Source organism: Colossoma macropomum, unplaced genomic scaffold (genome assembly GCF_904425465.1).
Source record: "Colossoma macropomum unplaced genomic scaffold, Colossoma_macropomum, whole genome shotgun sequence".
NCBI classification, from domain to species: Eukaryota; Metazoa; Chordata; class Actinopteri; order Characiformes; family Serrasalmidae; genus Colossoma; species Colossoma macropomum.
This window is the reverse complement of record NW_023494787.1, coordinates 7,905,952-7,927,731: the sequence shown is the minus strand read 5'-3', so window position 1 is coordinate 7,927,731 and position 21,780 is coordinate 7,905,952. Positions and strand designations below refer to the sequence as shown.

At 37.3% G+C, this 21,780-nt stretch overlaps 1 protein-coding gene across 1 annotated transcript in view; it reads left to right on the top strand.

The window, feature by feature from the left end:
- The window catches only part of engl (endoglin, like), a gene marked incomplete at its 5' end in the record, with an annotated part of 29,896 nt that overhangs the window by 6,181 nt on the left and 1,935 nt on the right, over window positions 1-21,780 (top strand). The window contains 11 exons of the mRNA XM_036565480.1: window positions 1,654-1,798; window positions 3,096-3,288; window positions 5,165-5,319; window positions 5,510-5,665; window positions 7,841-7,930; window positions 9,993-10,214; window positions 13,894-14,487; window positions 18,404-18,488; window positions 18,622-18,687; window positions 19,579-19,674; window positions 21,180-21,288. Of these exons, the coding sequence (XP_036421373.1) occupies window positions 1,654-1,798; window positions 3,096-3,288; window positions 5,165-5,319; window positions 5,510-5,665; window positions 7,841-7,930; window positions 9,993-10,214; window positions 13,894-14,487; window positions 18,404-18,488; window positions 18,622-18,687; window positions 19,579-19,674; window positions 21,180-21,286 (1,909 nt within the window). The remainder of the gene's footprint in view (window positions 1-1,653; window positions 1,799-3,095; window positions 3,289-5,164; window positions 5,320-5,509; window positions 5,666-7,840; window positions 7,931-9,992; window positions 10,215-13,893; window positions 14,488-18,403; window positions 18,489-18,621; window positions 18,688-19,578; window positions 19,675-21,179; window positions 21,289-21,780) is intronic.

Genomic DNA, 21,780 nt, shown 5'->3' with positions numbered 1-21,780 from the left:
CAAATTGGAAGCAGTGATTTATAAATGCACTTTGACTTGTATTTGAATGAAACGTACAAAGACAAGATATATAATGGTTTCCTTGTCAACTTCATTGTGTTTATTTGTGAACACACGCTCATTTTGAGGTTAATACCTGCAACACATTCCAAAAAAGTTTGCGACGGGGCAGTTTAAAACAAGAAATTGATATATTTTGAACAGGTGCAGCAGAAATGCTTGGATTTAAAAGGAGCATCCAGGAAAGGCCTAGTTCTGTATGAGAAAGGATGAGTCAAGGAGTAATGGAATTTTGTGCCAAATGTTTCAATTGAAATAATACAATCCATAAGCAAAATGTTATTAGTATCAAGTAGTATAGTATCAAAATGCTCAAAATCTGTTGAAAATACAGATAACAAGAGTTAAATCAAACTCAAGTTTTCAAAAAAAGTTACTACTCATTTTCACTTATTTTGATATTAATGTATTATTCATTTTGCTAACATGTTCAAGAGGGGTTGGGTCTTAGAAGAGTCTATAGTATAATAGCATATATATTATTGTGTATATATAATATATATATATATATATATATATATATATATATATATATATATATATATATATTATATACACAATATATCGACTGTATAGGAAGGTGGGATCCCAATGAAAAACTTTCTTATTAAGCTCAAATTATGACAACAAATGTGTGTGTTGCACAAATTCTGCTTTCAGAAGGAAAGAAGGGAAAGTGATGTAACACTTTTTTGGAACATGTTGCAGGCGTCAAATTTGTAATAAGCACATATTTACATAAACAAAGAAGAACATACAGTAAAACCTTTAAATATAAATAATAATATGGGACAAACAGAATTTATTAATCACTGCTTTCTGTTTTTGTTGGCATTTCACATACTGTCCCAACCTCTTTGGAATTGGGTTTGTTGTAGCAGTGATAGTAGTTTTAACAACAACAACAGCAACAACATTGTTCCAAGCTTTATTATTTGTCCATTTCACGTGATGTTCTCAGGGTCTCATTTCACTGTAGAATCCTATGAACTTCACATGAAGTGAACAAACATGAACACACTTACCCTAAAACCAGCTTATAAAAGCATGAATGCAATAAACGTAAAACAAACTCATAAAAGAAAGTTGTTTTCATTCACAAGAGCTCCAGTATCTCATTACAGCATTCCATTACAGCTGTAAAATGTCCGTAACAATAAATGTTTTTTCAGTCTGCCTTTTTGAGTTTTGACACTAACTGTGAGTTTTAAGTGGTAACTTCCGTAAATTCCTATCAATCCAAGGTATTTGTGTGAACTGACTGATGGGTTCTGTTTGGACAGCAAATACAAGAACATGAATTTGGTTTTACTCATTTAGTGGTAATATAAAGATTGAAAAATGATGCAAAAGTGAACTGATTGAATGATTGAATGCACCTTAATGATATCATCTCTCTCTCTCTCTCTCTCCCTCTCTCTTGCTGTCTATCTCATTGTCTGTCTCTCATTCCACCTCTCTGTCTCTCTCTCTTTTTCTCTCTACCTCTGTGTCACTGTCTCTGTCTCTTTCTCTGTCTTGTGGTCTCTGTCTTATTCTTTCTGTTCTTTTCTTTTCTCTCTTTCTCTCTCTTTCTCTCTCTCTCTTTCTCAGCTCATTACAGGTAGAGGTATCTATTGCTCTGCTGCCCTCAGTGGCAGATGCGGGGTGGTATAACCTCGTGCTGGTGTTAAGCAGCGCAGCTCCAGTAAACTTTGCTCTGGTGACCACTGGCCTCCGTGGCCACATCACTGTCTATGTGAGACTCCACTTTGTTCTCTCCCACATGGACACAATACTGTATATTTCACTGTATACAAACTCAACAATACAAATAAAAGTGTATAGCAGTTGTTGATACACGTATTTTTACACATATTTTGGTGCTACTTTACCCCTTTTTGTTGTGTGTTAGGGGTGTAAATCCCTCACTGCACAACAATTTGATTCAATTATGTTTCTTCAGGGCACAATTCAATGCATAATGTAATTTAACTTTAAACTAGATTAAATACAATTTAATTATTTTGTTGTGATACAAAATTATTTTAAAAATTACACTGAATACACAAATGTGACTGGAGGAACTATTTACACAGTAGAAAAAACACAATATTATCAATTCATAAGGCATGAGGATTTTATTTTGACCAAAAAATTAATAACATAATAATAAATAATAATTAATTCTGATAGTCCATAATCAATGCAGTTGAGTAGATCAGTACATCACAATGCACCGAGACATTTTTACTCTGTTAAATGAAACATTTTTGTCCAACTGATACCTGCAGGCTGAATAATTCATAGTAGTTACTGAATAATTTATATTACTTGCTGAATAATTAATAATAATTGCTGAATCATTTATGTAGTTACGGAATAATTCATAGTAGTTGCTGAATCATTCGCAAAAGTTGCTGAGTAATTCTTAGCAGTCACTGAATCATTTATGGTAGTTGCTGAATGATTTATAGTAGTTGCTGAATCATTCATAGTAGTTGCTGAATAATAAACAGTAGTTGTTGAATAATTCTTAGTAGTTACTGAATAATTCATAATAGTTGTGAATAATTTATGTAGTTACTGAATGATTCATAGTAGTTACTGAATAGTTCATAGTAGTTGCTGAATAATTCATGGTAGTTTCTGAATAATTTATGTAGTTTCTGAATAATGAATCATTCATAGTAGTTTCCGAATAATACCTAGTAATTACTGAATAATTTACAGTAGTCAGTGAATAATTTGTAGTAGTTTATAAGTAATTTTTAGTAGTTTCTGAATAATTTACAGTAGTCACTGTATAAATTATAGTAGTTTCTGAATAATTCTTAGTAGTTGCTGAATGATTCATAGTAGTTGCTGAATAATTTATCTTAGTAACTGAAACATTCGTAGTAGTTGCTTCATAATTTGTATTAGTTAGTAAATAATAAATCTTAAGATTTAGATAACAAAAGATAGCAAAATTTGCTGTGCGTATATATTCCTCACTTTTGTATCACCCGTTCCACAAACAGCAAAATCACCAATAATGTATCGTTTCCTTTCAGTCTTCCCACAGTGTTACCCCTCTCTATCCTCCTAAGCCTGACCTCACCATGAGCACCACTATAGTCCCTGACCTCCTCATGCACCCTGACCTGTTGGCCTGGGCCAAAGAGAATGACTACTTCTTTGTTACGTCATACACGGAGGCTAATCTGGCCAATCGCTTTGTGATCAAGCTAAGAGGAAGAGAAACAGGTAGAGGGAGAGCTTTGGCTGCTTTTGTGTTTGTCACTGCTGTTACAGTCTGACCTCTGGTTAAGAGAAAACAAGTTTCTGATCTGATGAAATGACCCAGTGTCCTTGGCTGGTTCCAGGGTGCTGCAAAACAATGTACAAACACATACTTTGTATTCTAAACTTGGTAACATAGAGATTAATGGGCACTAAAGACCTTCATGTGTTATTTCAAATAAGAGATTGAACGACACCAGGATTAAATGTGTATTTGTTTGTTGTAATTGTTTGTAGACACAGTGCCAGTCATCAGGTCACATATGCTTTGTTTTAAGCATATATGAATTCAGTAATATGTAATAATTTGTGTTTTTTCCATTATATCAAGCCACAGTGTGTGACTGGCTTATGTCCAGGCTTTCTTTCCCAGAAGACACATTGGCGGAAATGTTCAAAGTTCCTGAATGAGAAGCCCAAATTTCTAAAAAAAACCAAAAAACAAAACAGGCTAATCACAGTTCCATTAAGAAGGCACAGTCGCAGCCCCATGTACCAGGCCTGTTTTTTGCACATCATCCAGTACATTTTAAATCGGCATTGCTAAAGATAGGAGTCCATAGAAAGGCTGTGACGCTGTGTGTCCCTCTGACTAACATGATGTGTTGCTGCAGATGTACTTGACGTGCAGAAAGAGATGGCTCTACTAGCAGCTCTTTTAGTTTAGCCATGAACCAAATGATTCAGTGATGAGAGGTGTCTTTCTATCAGTTTATAGAATTCCATAACTAGGGTTTGTTTAAAGTTGACATCTTCTGCAGGGCTCTGAGTTTTCTAAAGTATGAGACACTTGTACAGGTAATCAGTATGCATATGGTTTTGTCATCATTTTGAGGTATAATGCTGTGTAAGGCCTGTATGCATGAAATCTAGTCTAATACAGGTTTTCTACGAACTCTGATTGTTGATTCTGTTTTGGTTTAGAACAAACTATGAACATAGGAATAAAAAAATGATGAGAAATTCATTTGCTGCGCACACATTGTAAAAAAAATTTAACTTAAAAATATTTTTGTTCACACTACCTTAATATTTTTAGTCAACTAAATTTTGAATAGCAAGTTAATGGAACAAAAATCTATGTTTTATGCCCTATCAACTTTTTTTTAATCAAAATGTTAATACAGCCTGGATACTAACTTTTTAATTTAGAACCCTAAAAATTGTTTGTACAGTGCAGGCTGTACACAGATAACAAGATATGCGAGAAACAAGCCAATGCTTTAGAATGTCACTGTGTTGAGTTATTCAGCAATCTCAAATAGACTTGCTTATTAGGTTTCTGACACTCTTTGTTATACTGTATCTATAAAAATAGACAGAAATAATTAACATAGCTTAAAATAGAGGTAACAGCCATCATGGGTGCATTATTTTGTTTTGCAATTTTTTCCAGGGGGGTTATCTGGTGTTAAAACATGTTAACAATCAAATATTAGTCTGCTATAGTCATTCATTCATGCATGTTTAAAGGTGCAGTGTGTAAGATTTAGGGAGATCTATTAGCAGAAAAGGAATATAGTGTAAATAAAACCATGTTTTCATTAGTGTATAATTACCTGTAACTACAAATCATTGCCTTTTTGTTAACTTAGAATGACTCCTATATATCTACATAGGTATCTAACAGAGGCCGCAATGTTGTGTCACCATGCCCAGAACGGACGAACCAAACACTGCACTGTGTCAACAACATTGTGCTAATTGGCTACTAGCAACTAGCTTCCATTCATAATTAGCCACATTAGCATGCTTTGTTGAGCTGTTCCTTTAATTAGGGTGTTAATAAAGTTGCAGAGGAAACACAATGAAACATCTTTTCTGCAACACATGCACACAGTCCAGGAGGTTATGGAGACAAAGAAGGAGGAGACGAGATTCAGGCAGTGGCTTTCTCGTGAGGACGATGATGGTGCTGAAGGCAGCCAGGAGGTTATCAGAGCTCAGTGTCTGGATGGACGCCTCACTGTCTCTGTGGATAAACAGATTTTACAGGTCAAACACACACAATACTGAGATATCATTCGTATCTTTAGCTTTAAACCGTTCTGCAAAACAAACACTGTTAGCACTTTGTTGCTGGTGCCACATTGGCTTCTTCATTATAATGTAAGATATCAAAGCAGTATGTTCCCTAACGCAGCACTGTGTTGTACTTATCACATACTCATGCTGATCCATGCAGGCCCTGTCTCTCCCAGTGTTAGCAGTGACTCTGCGAGACCCCTCGTGCCAGGCGCAGTCCAACGGGAGCCATTTCCTGTTGGCGTTCCCGGTCATTTCCTGTGGGACAGAGGGAGAGATCAAGCAACACAGCAGAGAAATGCAATACAAAAACACGGTGAGAGCAAGAGAGAGAGAGAGAGAGAGAGAGAGAGAGAGAGAGAGAGAGAGAAGAGGAAATGCACTTCACTAATTACAGGGGAAACAAGTATTCAGACATTTTGGTTTTTGTTATCAGGTCACATTTGTTCACATTAGTGAACTAGATCATAGAATAGTATAGTATGGTACAGTATAGTGAAGCTTGTGAAGCTGTTGTTGGCAATTACCCCAATCCTTGCAAAAAGGATTCAAGTCAGGATATTGGTCAGGCCATGCATGCACCTTTACTTTTTTACAAACAAGTCTTGAGTTGTTTTGGCTGTGTGTTTGGGATCATTGTCTTTTTGAAATATCCATCTTCTCCCTAGATTCTCCCACGTTTTTCACTGATGAGATTAAATTCTCCACTAATATATGTCACTGCATAGCTCCAGTCATGTGTCCTTTGATAGCATGTAATACACCAGGACCATTTACAGAGAAGCAGCCCCATACTGTGATACTACCACCTTCATACTTCACTGTGGGTTTGGTGATCTTAGGATCATATTCCCAACCCTTCTTTCTCCAAATATGGCAAGCTGAATTATTGCGTATTTTGATTAATTTGACAAAAACATATTGTTCCAAAAGAGTTCTGATTTGTCTAAATGCTCATGTGCAAATTTTAGACGTGTATCTCTTTACTTATTTTTAGCACATTCTTTTGTGATTGAGTTTTGCACATTTAGGGTAAATGGAAAGTTGTGTAAACCTTATTTGCAGGAGTAGTTCACCCAAAACATCACTGATTATCGGTTTGTAGAGCAGCTCAGGAGCTGTCAAAAATAGTTTGTTTCAAAATGCTAAAGTTTCTAATAATGAATGTCATCAATTACCATGATGCCACATTAGTGTGTTTGTTTGTGCTGATCATCCCTCAACAAGGAAATGTCATGCAGTAGAACCGTGTGTCAGAGACAGAGAGTTAGTGCTTAATAAAGTTGTAATGAGCAGCCAGTTAATTAGGGGCTATTGGTTTGTTAAGAGCATTACAGGAGCATTATAATGTCCTGCTATAATACATTTTTTCCTCATCCCAAAATAGTTGATCAGCCAACAGAAGTTTGGGGGCTAAAGTTTGCTTCTTTATTTATGCTCAAAAGCTGCGAGGCTAATACAGTTAACCAGAAAGGGAAGCTTATTACTCACTAATTAAAGTCATGCACAACTTATTTCACACTTTCTTCAAACCACATCTGATAAAAAATGGACAAAAGTGCCAACAAAATTGAGGCTTCCAGATGGCTGGAGCTACTTTTTTAGCTATGTGATTTACTTTTGTCCATTTGTGTATAACGATACATACACATTGGTCATACAGTGCCAGAAACCACCTAAGTCTGTCTGAGATTATTTAACAATGCAATGCTATTTGGGTAAGTGTGTATTGCTGCATGCAGTTTGTATGATGCTAATTAGTTTACATAAGCTTTTATTTCTTGTTAGCTTCATTAGCCTCATAACCCCAGTATAAAACTAAAGAAGCAAACTTAAGACACCAAATATGTCTTAGTCGACTGACTGTATTTGAGGTAATTCTGCAATTATATATTGATTTTTCACCAAACTATTGCTTAAAAAAGAGCACAGTTTCTGGTGTGAGAGAAGCCTTTTGTTTGGTATGTAGTTAAAACATTTTGTAAGGAGAAAGCAAAGTTCCCAAAGGGTGCTTCACCCCCAGCTGTCTTTCAGAAGTGTGTTTTTCCCCATGATGACTTGCTGGTGAGTTACTTAAAGGAACAATAGAAGCTCTCCTTAGAAAATGACATTTGGAAGCAGGTCTCACAGCGTAAGCTGGGATATTTTCTGACACAGATGAGCTTTGTATTTGTGTCTGCCAGTAATGACATATGTGACCTGGGTCACGCTGCCTGTGTGCTCGTGTGTTCGTGTGCGAGTGGAGATGAAGTGTATGAGAGTTTAAATTGCTTCAAGTCTAATATATTTCACTGCTGCTATATAATTGTTATAGTGTGCTGAGCAGACTGGACTATCTATAAAATAAAAGGGTTGTTGTGTCCTGTGTTCAGGAGAGAAGGGTGGAAATACCTGAGAGTATGAATAAATGAGTGAATATGAGTGAAAGAGTGAAAGTGAGCTCACATTAACCACACTACATTAATATGAATTATCATCATTCACTTTGCAGGTGTTGCTATGGAAACGCAAGCCTCGGATGGGTCTGTCCCGTGGAACAAAATGGAAAGTGACTGAGGACTTAACTCCAGTGGTTATACATGTGAGTAGAGTGTGTGTGAGTAGAACAAGGCAGATGAGTCAACTCTGCATATTAAACATGTGGGATTTCTTTTGTTTTTGGTTAAAAAATCTTTATGTTTCATTTTAAAACTAAAATGATTAGGTAGAAAATTACATATAGGTGCTTACATATATGTAATATCATCACTATGGCAACAAGTCATTTTAGACTATTTCTATTGGTCCCTTAATCATGAAATTTTGACACAATGTTAAGACCAACATTTTCAAATCTAATGAAAAAAATGAAAAACAACAAAACGTAGAGATACAAGTTTTGTTCAGACAGTGACAATATATAAAAGACATTACTACATAAAGGTACTTACAAATGTATAATAGATATGGGCACATTTTTACTACACGTAGTTACTTACATCAATGGACCATTCTACCAACTTAGTTTAAACTCTAGTCCCACAGTAAAAAAAACTATTAAAAACACAACTAAGTATTCAGACCTTAGATATTTACAAGTATTTTTGATGATCTATTCAAACTCAAGACACTGACTGAGATAGTAATAGTTAAATACATACAACATTGTTTTCAGGGTACTTTCTGTTGTCCCAAACTCTAACCCCTAAATTTCAACTTGTGAAAACAAAACTTTCTGTTTTTTTTTTGTTTTTTTTATAGATCTTTTAAAATGAAGTTGAATGATCTAGACTTATTATGAGTTTAATAAAAAGAAAATATCAAAAATGCTGTCCCATGTTTGCGTGTCACTAACAAAACACCAAGAGTTTAAGTCTACAGGTGGGGTCTTATTTTAGCCGCACTCCTACAGTTTAGAGCAGAAAGTGAGACTGCATCCCTGTCCCTCATGACCAAATGGTAAAATTAGATCCCGTTGTTTTGAAGTAAATGTGTCCCAAAGTCTGAAAATCAGTTGCTTCTGCAACTAAGTAAATTTTTTGTGTTTTAATGAAAGTATAATGATTTTATGTGTGTACAGCTGTTCAAAGCTGTGTTTGTTAGCCATGTCCTGCTCAGGTTCTGCTCCAAATGAGCTAAAATTGTCACTACTGAAAAAGTCAATAACCAGAACTTTTTTCCCTTTCTTTATTCAAGTGGATTACTTCATATTTAATCTGCTGAATCTTTATATTTAATTTGTTGAATTTAACATATTGGAAATAAGATAAAAACACAAATGTAACCTATATATATATATATATATATATATATATATATATATATATATATAGAGAGAGAGAGAGTGAGAGAGAGAGTGGATCAGACACAGTGGATCAGATACAGCAGTGCTGCTGGAGTTTTTAAACACTGTGTCCACTCACTGTCCACTCTATTAGACACTCCTACCTGGTCAGTCCACCTTGTAGATGTAAAGTCAGAGACTGTAGCACATCTGCTGCTGCACAGTTTGTGTTGGTCATCCTCTAGTCCTTCATCAGTGATCACAGGACGCTGCCCACAGGACGCTGTTGGCTGGATATTTTTGGTTGGTGGACTATTCTCAGTCCAGCAGTGACACTAACAAAGAATGCAGAGTAACAGATGGACTACAGTCTGTAATTGTAGAACTACAAAGTGCACCTATGTAGTAAGTGGATCTGATAAAACAGACAATAAGTGTAGAAACAAGGAGGTGGTCATGATGTTATGCCTGATCGGTGTGTGTATATAAATATATATATATGATGTGGAGTTTAGTCACAAGAAATTCAGACAGCTCAAACTTCTTGTCCATATGCAGCTTCTCATAGAACTACAGGAAGTTGCCCTCAGCCCAGCTCACAGCTCTTGCTTTTGCTCTCACTTTCGCGCTCACCAGCCTGCTACAACAACACACACAAACCTGGCCAGTTACTAGCCCCACACTTCACAATAAAAGTCCCTACCAAACAGAGCATAACGAAGGCTAACATTTCCTATGATCTAAAAAGCCTAAAATAAGCATGATTTCAAAACTAAACAGAACCAGGCATGACAGATAGTACAATATATGTAAAAATCTAAATGTATATACTATATGTATATATGTTTCAGTCTAATAGTCCTCTCATTACTTCTCTTAGTTCAGCTGTGCAGTTCCGTTTCCCACTTCTCCCACTGTTCCTGAGCTGAGCTCCTCCAAGCCTGTGGGGGCAAAGTGGCGCAGTACAGCTTCAGGCCCGCTATGGTTCATCACTCCTCATGGTGCACCTCTGCTCTCCCTCCAGCTGTTTGCGAGCAAGCAGTTTGAGCGCAGAACCGTGGGGCCCTGCATTATCACCGTTAACAGCCGAGTATACGCCGAGGTCAGCTCCATTTTTTCTTCCTCTGTTATTTAGCTAAGCCCGAAAATATGCCAATACACCTCTGATGTTGCACATCGTTTTGTGGTCATTGTCATGCCCAAATAACTGGGTAATAAAGCTGAATTTCTCTAGGGCCAGATGAAAGGTGTTTTTATCTTATATACATTTTTCACCCAAACGTCACAGGTTTCTCTGAATTACAAGGTCATTTAGTATTTAAAATATAAATAATATAAAATATAAATAATTACATACAATAAAACTAAAACTCATTCAATTGATGTCGGATTTCAGTAAGGCTTTTACTGCACTTCAACACTATTATATGACAACAACAGCTACTCAGTTGGTAGGCTACTGAAATTGTAGGCTAGATGCTGCTAAAGCTACAAAGCTCACTGGTTTGTGTGGGGTATTTTGTTGGGGTTGCCAGTGTTATGATGTTAATTCTGTGTGCAGGAGAGTTAGCTTGTGTGTAGCAACATTCCTATTTTGACATCTTAGCGGTGTTGTAAGTCAGAGGACCCAGGGACGTTTGATGGATAAATGTACGTATGGCAAAATGTATGGACTTCAGAGCACTTTTGTTTACCACAGGTGACGATAGTGGCGATTTTTGAAAATGCCATGAATCGCACTTTTGCATCTGAAATTTTTTTTTCCCTTTGACTATTGGCACTTTTTAACAGGGGGCAGATCTTAGAAGAGGGCGTTGAGTAATAAATGTATATCAGAGTGAGAGAAAATGAGTAGTAGTCTTTTTGAATAATTTGTTTGATTCAACTCTCATTATTTGTATTTGCAACATATTTTGGACATTTTGATACTTAGGATTTTGCTTGTGGATTTTAATATTTTATTTGAAACTTTTGGCACAAAATCAACTCCATACACTAAGCCTTACTGTGCTCTAAACCTCATCTGCATGTCTGGATGACCTTAATGAAGATCTGGATGTGGTTTGAGCAGGTCATGCCTTGTTTTTTTACAGAAACGATTTGGGCTATCTGGGTGACTATTTAATGTGTAAGTGTTTGTTGGCAATGTTAGCCTTGCTGCTCCAGTTTTATATATATATATATATATATATATTCAGTAAAGGGAGTGGTGATGAGGGATTCATGTCCAACTGTTTTCATGTCTGCGTTTTTAAAATATCTGGTGCCACACACTGATACCATGTTTCTTTGGGTCATATCTGTCCCTCAAGGCTTAAAGGGCAGAGAAACCTTCAGAAGGTCACAAACAAAATGGCAAATGTAAACAAGTTTAAATCTGAATCCGAATGTTGACAATATTTGTTCCATGAACTTTCCAAATAACAAGTAAAACAGAATTGACCACTACAGTGTGATTTTCACATTTTATTTGAAGACCACTGCACTACCATGTCAGTGTCACTGCAGTGCTGAGAATGATCCACCACCTAAATAATACCTGCTCAGTGGTTCTCTGAGGGTCCTGAGCATTGAAAAGCAGGGCAAAGGAACACTAGATTACACAGAGAAACTACGGTTCTTCTGAATTCAAGGCTATTTATAGAGAGTTTGTCCCCATTTGACTGCAGTAACAGCTTCCCCTTTTCTGAGAAGGCTTTACACTAGATGTTGGAACATTCAGACGCAAGAGCATTAGTGAGGTACTGATGTTAAATGATTAGTTCTGGATCATAAATACCACCCTAACTCATCCCAAAGGTATTGCGTGGAGCTTCATCAGTCCAGAGGACACAGTTGCTCTGCTCCACAGCCCAGTACTGGTAGGCTTTATATGACCCTAGAAATGCTCAGAGGGCATGGTGACCTTATTCTCATGTACACCTGTTCCAGAGTGTCTCTTTCTATTGGCAGTGCTCTTCTATGGAGATTATACAAGCTGTGTGTGCAATTGAACACGTCAGCAATGCATGTTCTAATGTTCCACCCCAGTTGTAGTTGAATAGCCAAGACATGTTTGGTGTCCAAATGGTACTTCTTTAGAATATAACTAGAGTTATGAGACTAATATTGCTAACAAACACTAGAACTCAAGAGTCACCCAGATTGCCCAAATTGTTTCTGTAAAAATACATCTCCCGAAACTTCTCTCAGTCCACTCAAAGTCTTCTTTAAGGTTGGAAAGACTTGCTGGTGTGGTTAAGAGCACAGCATGACATAGTGTGAGCTGGGTCATTCTCCATTTGGAGTGGGAAACCAGGTCACAAAGATTGCAGGGCTTAAAAAGATGCTTCACATATTAGGCACCAGCTCCAAAAGTCGGTATGTACATTTACACAGTTGATCTAAGATTAAATAATAGTTTTCCCATGTGATTTTGCAGATTTTTCTTTTTTATGCTGTTTCATATTCACTCTGCATATGTAAAACAGCTCATCACAAAACTAATTTTCAACATTTGAGAAATATAAAAATACTTTTAAGAGGTTTAATTTAGGAATTTAGGAATTCATGTTTACTTTTTATATCATTAACGTTTACTACATTTAAAAATGTTTTTTATTTAAAAAAATTAATTTGTCACAGAGATTTTGGTCACTGGTGTTATGAGGACTCTCATGTTACATTTTAACATAGTATTTTCAACTCTATTAAACTGCTTCCTTGCATCAAGGCTCATCAGAGAAGAAGCATCTTAAAGTATGAGAAGGCGAGTCCACACTTGCTCACTATATTTCATTAATTTATTAATAATTTTGTTTATCAGGTGGCATATAACTTCTATGTGTCACTGGTGTTATGTGCTTTAATGGCTGGGTAATTAAATTTTGTCAAAATAATACCATATATAATTTTTATTACTGATTTTAAATAGTTGCACAAGGGCACCTGATCACCAATGAGTCAACCAATTTCCAAAATCCTCAATTTTACCCAGAATGTCACTGGAGTCACTGTCACTGGTGTTACACCATATTCATATAAAACCAGTGACATGTCAAATATGTTTGGAATTAAGCTCTCCTTTTTGCATATATGATAATAGGAGATGTTAATGGACATATAAGATTATTTAGTTTTGGAATGAAAGAAATTGTTTTTTTTTAATGTATCCACCTGAATTCCCACTCCAAATCGAGAGTGACCCAGCTATGAAAATGAAGAAAATATCACCGTGACGGTGAAAACACCAGGGCCGGTATTCACAAAGTACGACTGATCTTGGAGCAGATCCCTCCGTATTAATGATGGTTGGTGTCACAAATGCTGATTCTAGATCAACACTTCTACTCCTGAGGTGGTTTCTGAATACAGACACTGTTGTCTAAATTGGCTGCCTGCATTCTTGCTATTTTTTAGCGTGCAGTAAGCCATACTGTGCTCTGAACCTCATCAGGAAGTCTGCATGACCTTAATGAAGATCTACATGCAGTTTGAGCAGGTTGTGAGAAGTTTTCATGATGTATTTTTACAAAAACGATTTGCGCTATTTGGGTGACTATTAAGTTCCAGTGTTTGTTAGCAACATTAGCCTCACCTCTACAGTTCTAAACATGTCATGGCTGGTCAGCTATATCTGGGCTAAGTGAAAGTTAAATTTTTCACCTAGCTGAATACAGTAGTTAGAAGGGCTGTCTGGATACGTTTGGTCATACCGTAAATATTGATTATTTCTTTGGTTGTGAGAAAATCTTGCCTGCATGACTAGCCTCACTCTCTCTCCCTTTGTCTCTCTCTCTCAGATCTCTGGCAGTAGGGCTCTTGGTGGGCGGTTAGAGTTGAGCTCCTGTGTGGTCTCTCCTCTCTCTGACCCGCGCGCACACCCCGGCTGGCCGGTTGTCCAAGGCTTCTGCCCTGCTGACCCTTCCTTCAGCCTGGAGAACAGTGCGCAAGAGGAAAGAGTGAGCGAGGAGGAGGAGGAGGAGGAAGAAGAGGAGGAAGAGAGTGACGAGGGAGAGAGTGAGGTGAACGAAGGAGAGCAAGAGAGAGAGGAGGAAGAAGAAGTTTGGGCTGAGGAGAGAGAGGAAGAAAGACAGAGAAAAGGATCAAGTCAAGGTGGAGGGAGAGAAGAACCAAGAGACGAAGAAGAGAAGACAGTGCGAGATGGATCAGGGAAAAGAAAGTCGCCAAAGCAGAAATTCGATCAGATGAAAGGAAAGACAGAACCCCGGCTGAGGTTTAGCTTCATCTTGCGGCCGGTCTTTAATAACTCTATCCAGTTCCTCCACTGCAGTCTGCAGCTGTGCGGAGGCGGATCCCCAGGGGCAACAGCACAGAGACACTGCACGCAGGGGCCCTCAGTACCTGCTCTCATAAACACACCTGCTGGACAACAGGTACACACACACACACGTACACGGGACACATATTATAGACAATTACATGTTACAGGCAGGAAATGATTGTAGTAACTTTGGTCATTCCTTCTCATTACTGACATGTTGAGTGAGGAAAGGAAATATACAAACTGAATTCGAAAAAAGTTGGGACAGTATGTGAAGTGCTGATAAAAACAGAAAACAGTGATTTGTAATCTACTTTGATCCATAATTCAGCAAAAACAGCAGAAAGACAAAACGTATTATTTCTCTTTAAAACATTCATTCTTTTTTGTAAATATACACTCATTTGGAAATTGATACATGTAATACTTCCCAAAAAAGTTGAGGAATGGGGACATTTTAAGACTAGGAATGTTGTGAAATGTTCAATTATGCATGAAATATTAAAGGTGCATCCAGTAAAGGCTGAATCATTGAGTAAGGATGGGTCAAGGTTTGCCACTTTGCCAAAAATGCATTAGTAAAAAATCCAACAGTTTAAAAATAGTGTTCCTCAGTGAGCGATTGCAAGGATTGTAGGTAATTCGCCCTGTTCAGTATATAATATTAGCAAAAGGTTCAGGGAATCTGGAGAATTCTCTGTGTGAAAAGGGCAAGGCCAAAACCACAACTGTCCCATACTGAACCTGTGACCTTTGACCCACACATGGCACATGGGCTTTGATAAACTGTTATCAGTAAACACTATAAATGTAAGTTAAGACTGTATTATGCACAGCAGAAGCCATAAATGAGCGACGTCCTGAAACGCTGCCGACGTCTTTGGGCTAAAGCTCCTTTGAAATGAACTGATGGACAGTGGAAACATATATTGCGGTCTGATGGGTGAACCTTTCTGATTGTTTACGGAAATAATAGACGTTGTGTTCTCTGGGTCAAAGAAGAAAAAGACTGTCCAGATCATTACTAGCGTAAAGTTCAAAAGCCAGGGTCTGCTATGGTATGGAGGGGTATTAGTGGGTAACTTGAAGACACTAGTTACATTGAACACATTTTGGAGCAACATACTCTGCCTTGTACATGTAGGTCTGTCATGGTATGGAGTTGTTATTAGGGGTTCTTTATCAGGGATGTCCATGCTTATTTCCGTATGACAACAAATAGGTATGTGGCTTATTTTCAGTAAGCCACATACTACAAGTGTTAAAACAGCATGACCGTGTTATCAGAGAGTGTGGGTGTTAGGCTGGCTTGCCTGCAGACCAGAACTGCCCCCCACCCCCCAAAAATGTGTGCATAACACAACAATCAAGGCCTCGTACGTTTCCACAGCGGAAGAGTCATAGAGCAAGAAACTGGATTAGTTGATGTCTTCAGTTCCCAAAATATAACATAAAACATTGTGTTTTTGTACCTTTGTCAGTTGAATACAGGTCAAACAGAATGTACTAATGACTGCTTTCTGTTTTCATTATCATTTTTGGAATTGTGTTTGTAGTTTCTGTAGGACACAGTGCTACATTTAATACAGCCAAGCAGCAGATGACAGTGCAAAAAAGACAATAAATAAATAATGACTATATATTTAAACACTTTTTTCTAAAGACTCTTCTTTACAATATGCAGTTACCATTTTTTGCAAGGGGATGCCATTCCCTCCAAAAAATACAAGAAAAAAATGTCCCCCCTTATAAAATGACCACTACCCCTTTTCCATCTCCTAGTGTGATATCACTTATTCTGCGTTCACATGTTAATGTAGGAGCACACTCTGCACTCTTTTATTTTTGCTGTATAAAACTTGGTTTGTCTGGAACTCAACAACGAGACGTTTGATGTCCATGGCTCCTCAAAACATAAATATCCAGTTTATCCCACCACTGTAGTCGACGACAAAAGTTAGAAAAATTGAGCTCTTGATAGAACGTTCTGCTCATCGATGTGGTCTGCGGAGCATTGCTGCTTGCAGTGGCAGAATTCTCTATCGCGGGTCCATTGAAAACAATGGAATATCGAGTCTGCCGTTGTCTGTCTACGGTGAACATGTCAACACAACATCAGGATTATTGCAACTATCTATAATTCCCATAATCGATTAATCTGTTCATTATGGCTTTAATTAATTCATCCGGGAAAGAAAAAGTGCAGCCAGTAGTCTGTCAATAACAAAATATTTCATGTTATACACAATTTTTCTTTTAGCAAATTAAAAATACAAGGATTATTCCTGATTTTGCACACGCTCATAATGTGTATTATTATGGAGGCAGTCTGAGTTCTTCAAGAACTTTGCATTGCTGTTAAATATTTCATTATTTTTTCTCTAATGATAATGAAAAGATAAATTAGTTAGTTTGTGTAGTAACATTGTGCAATCATACCTAGAGGTGGGCTAGCAACATGCTTACAATATGCTTTTGTGATTATATAATGGATGTCATCAGTACTTAAAGAACACTGACCACTGCATATTTTATTACAAAGAGAGCATAATTAGCCATGTTTAATTGAATTTACTGTAGTACAGATGTGAATTACTTAATAAAATGATGAGTTTTTGATGGCAGTTTTTAAATGGAGCATTACTAGTGTCTTGTGTCCATGTGTCAAAATATGTCACCCACCCTTAATCAAACCTGATATTAGCGAGTAAGCAGAAGCAGCTATGTCAGACATGCAGTATCATACAACATGTTCCAAACTCATCAAACTGCAGTAAAAATGCATGTGATGTGAGCATTTTCAACATTTTTATCCACCTTCATAGAAACACAGAAAACTTTTTCAAAATCTCCACCCTGGAGAGCATCTTCCATCAACTATAAGTGTCCAGTGACCTAACACACTGTTTTTGCAGTTAAAGAAAGTACATTTTCAAAAAATATCTGTTTCCATGAGGACGAGCAAGTATAAGCACAGTAGCACAGTAGAGGTTTTTTTTTTTAAATAATTTTTATAAGTTTATAATCATAATTCATCATTTTTTCTGTGTAGTTTAGACAGAATGCAGCTCAATGGCATTTATTTTTCTAAACCAAAACAGAGCTCGCTAAAGAGCAGACACGATGTTTTTAACTTTTAACTAGAGTCTTACTGCGGCTTTTCTCATTTTCTGTTGTGAATGTGACCCGCACGCATAACAGTCACACTGCTGTCAGCTCAGTCTTACGCATGTTCGCTAACATGTTAATATTGCAGCATTCACTGCTATTAAAAAAGACACAGCCTTAGATGTGTTGCTTTATTTTCCAGTTGCAGTCGGCCACAGCCACGCTGTACATAAGTGAAGCTTTTTCTCTCTAGCAACTCATTCTCTACCAAGTTCATATACCATGCCTGATAGTGTCACTGCTGTCATTGGGAATTGCTGCAGTGTTCTGTTTCATGAAATAAACCGCTGGTTTAGAAAACTACCATATGGAGAGGCACTAATAAATGGTCTAGCATTACATATAGTGATCAGTACTGAGCAGTTCATGTCTTTTTGAGGATGGAAGATGGCTACATTAGAGAGCTGCCACCACAAAATAGTCTGAAAGGGGATTTGACTGACCCTGATGCTAACTGATGACAGCAGAGCTAACAAAACAGTTTTGATCAGAAATCTGAGGTTGAAACTTTAAATTAGGTTGTTGAGGTTGTATCTTCAAATTCAGAAGTTCAGTCTGAACGTTTAAAAGTCCATCAAGCGAATTTTATCCAGCATAACTGCCACACCTGGCACATCTTGCTGGCGTGTGTGGGGTGTTTGGTAAGGTTGCTGCTATCCTGCCCTGTGGTAAAGAATAATGTTCCAAGATTGATTTTACATGTGAAGTGAAACCCAGACCAAGGCCCAAGAACAGCGTTCACATTAGGAAACTCTGTCAAACTCGCTGTGCAAACAGCCTCGGGTCTAGAAGAAACATTAAGTGTAAAAATGCTCTTTAACCCCCCATGTTCCCCATCTTTCTTTCATTCTCTCTCACAGTGTGAGTACAGAAACTTGTCCAGGCCAGTGCTGGTCACCTATTCCCCGACTGATGGGCTGGCCGGCCTGCTGCCGCCCCCTGCTGGTCAGTGCTCAATATTATGCTCAGACATTTGCTTATGAAGCTTTACTGTATGTGGTAACTTGTATATATATCTCTCTCTCTTTCTGTCTTTATCTCTTTCTTTGTGTGCGTATGTGTGTGTGTGTGTGGACAGGTCAGCTTGCTCAAAAGCCTGCAGCAGCAAAAACAGAGATGTCAAGGCACAGCTCTTCTGACACTGGTAAGGATACCAGGGGTGGAAAACACTTTTCCATTTAGTACTTTGTTAGTGTACTTAAGTGTTATTTTTAAAGGTTTATACATTTCTTGAGTATTATTGAAATTGATTGCTTGTACTGTTACCCAATTATATTTCCAAGAAAAAACACACTTTCATTTAGTCTTTCAAAGTTCTTGTTACAAATTTCACAGGCCAGGAGAATTTTCCCTGTCCTCTTATCAGTCAGGTCCATCAGTCAAGTTCCTGTTCATTTGTTTTTTTTTATTTTAAACATCCAGCCAAATTCATATCAGTGTTAAATGATACTGCCCACGACTTTGCTAATTTGTCTTTGTGCAAGACGAGTTCTGCAGATTGGTCACTGCACCACACAACCCTGAAACAGATCAAAACTTTTTTCTGCTGCCAGTAATAAGAGTGAGGTAATGCCGATTTGACATTTGCAGCGTGGGCACATGCCGCTTCCTGTGGCTCTGGTCAGCGTTTGGGCCTCAAACGCTGGCCTCATGCCTGTCTTGGCTCTTGTCATAATCCTCTCATTAGCATATTTTAGTATATTGGACTGTGATAGGTTCAAGCTCTGCGTGACATACAAAACTAGGCTGCTATGTAGCGCCCTACGAATTGCTTTTTGCCTGATGTAGTGAGAAAGTTTGTGTTTCCAAAGGAAACAAAAAAATGTCAACTATTAAGCGACAACTCTGTCAACACATTTGATACTAACATCAGTCTATTTAACCATAATAAGCCATCCAAGAGGAGCTAACCATTTAAAAACACATTGTCAATGCAGGGATCTGTAAACAGAAAATGCCAAGGTATGTTGTATTGTATGTAGGTTCTGTTCAGGCTGTGTTGATGGATTTAGTTGATGTTTTTATGGTTTCTCAGTTGCTGATACTGGCCCTGTTGTGGTCATTGTGTTTGCTGCGTTTCTGCTGGGCATCAGCCTGATGGGGGCGCTCTGGTGCATCTATTCCTGCACAGGTACATTTGCGATTTAGTACATCACTTTATTCTTACTTTATAAGATATTATATATTTACAAAATATTATGTATAGCACTACCCTGTATTTAAGCTACTACCCTAGTCTAATCGCAGTGCTCATAATTGGCTTGTTAAGCTGTTTAGACAATGATACAACACAGCAACACTGTTTTTTAAAAGCATCATGTGGTACATATACATTTTATAATGGGTGCTATATTCTGAAACTGGACACATGTTTGAAATTATCCTCCCTTATTTTTTTTTAAAGTTATAGTTCAGCAATCAGATTCAGAAATCAGATTTACTCGATTTGCCCCAAATGTAGTCGATCAGTCAAGACGTGTTTGGTGTCTGAAGTTTGCTTCCTTAGTTTTGCACTGGAGCTATGTAGCTGGACCAATATCATAAAAATCCAAATTTTCCTCACTTTTCTTAAATGAGTAGATGTGTTATATAAGTACTGTCAAAGCTTCAAAACATACAGTTCACTCCCCAGTCCACACAGTCCATATATGAAAAATAAGCTACAAAATTGTTGTCACATCATGAAAATGCATTTGCATATAGTTGTCTTTTCAGCCTACAGCAGTTTAGGCCGTTCATAAGAGTTATAAAGAGTTATGAAGAGTTATAAAGAGTTATAAAGTTAAGAGTTATAAAGGGTTATAAAGTTAAGAGTTATAAAGTTGAGTTATAGAGTTATAAAGAGTTAAAAGTTATAAAGAGTTATAAAGTTAAGAGTTATAAAGTTGAGTTATAAAGAGTTGAGTTATAGAGTTATAAAGAGTTAAAAGTTATAAAGAGTTATAGAGTTAAGAGTTATAGAGTTATAAAGAGTTAAGAGTTATAAAGAGTTATAAAGTTAAGAGTAAAGAGTTATAAAGAGTTAAGAGTTATAGAGTTAAGAGTTATAAAGAGTTATAAAGAGTTAAGAGTTATGAACATTGGACTGCCTTTTAAATCAGGCTCGAAACAGGCCAGGCAGTCAGAACAGAGCTCATTTAAATATATCAGTCTCAAAGGCACAGAAACAAAAACTGCCTGTTTAATTCTAAGGGATAGAGAGAGATTGGAAAATGGTCGTGTAACAATGTTTTTTGGCACATAAACCCACACAAACATAAGTGGGCCTGAAGGGTAATGTACAAAACGGGCAAAAAATGTAGAATACAGGCCCTTTAATAAAAGTTTATAGCCCACCACTCAGCACTGCGCAAACTGCCTCACACACTTGACTCGAACCATATTAAGTAATCTCAAATAGACTTGCGCATGTGGTTTCTGACACTCTGTTATAGAGTGTTGTCTATAAACATGGTCAAAAGGTGACAGAACAGAGTGGATGTTGCTGATATGCTGTAGAATGAACTCCTCTTCTTTATGGGATTTTCTTTCTTTTGGCTAACTCACTGTGACCTCTTTTTGTTGCTAGACTGTTTTTTGTCTTTATTATGGCTGGATCATAATAAACGTTACATAGCTTGGTGATGTCGTTGCCAGGGAAACCCGCAGCTGTGCATAGAGACAGTCACTTAGAGACAACAGCACACAACTCCAACTCCTGGAACCCCGTAGCTCAGCTGGAAGAAGCCAGCAGCTCTGTGTAGAGGTCAGTTCACTCCAACAAGCTGCAACAGTCTATATTAAAGGGGAATTCTGATTTTTTATGATTTCTATAACATTCGATGTTTGAGATGTAAACAAATTCACTTGGGGGGGGTTGGTTTGAAATGGTAAATTCTAGAGAAATTTAATGACTCGCACTTCTTTGAAGTGGTGGTGATGGGAAGCAGGGGTCGCAATGTCTACGATACAAATATAGCCATTTTGTTTACTATCCAAAAGCCCAGTGACATGTGTCCTCTGAATTTGCATATGATATGCTGATCATAGTAAAATTGTAGTAAATCTGAAATCCTTTCCATATTACTTTGCCTTACAAGGCCCTACAATTACCTCTCTGCCCTGAATGTATTTTAAAAATGCATTTTATGCCAGAATCTTATCTCAAAACTATTGTTAAAACAATGTTTCAGGCATCAGGCAACATTTTCCTTTCTGTTTTGTGTAATAACTTTCTGTGAGGCAGTTTCTAAACTCG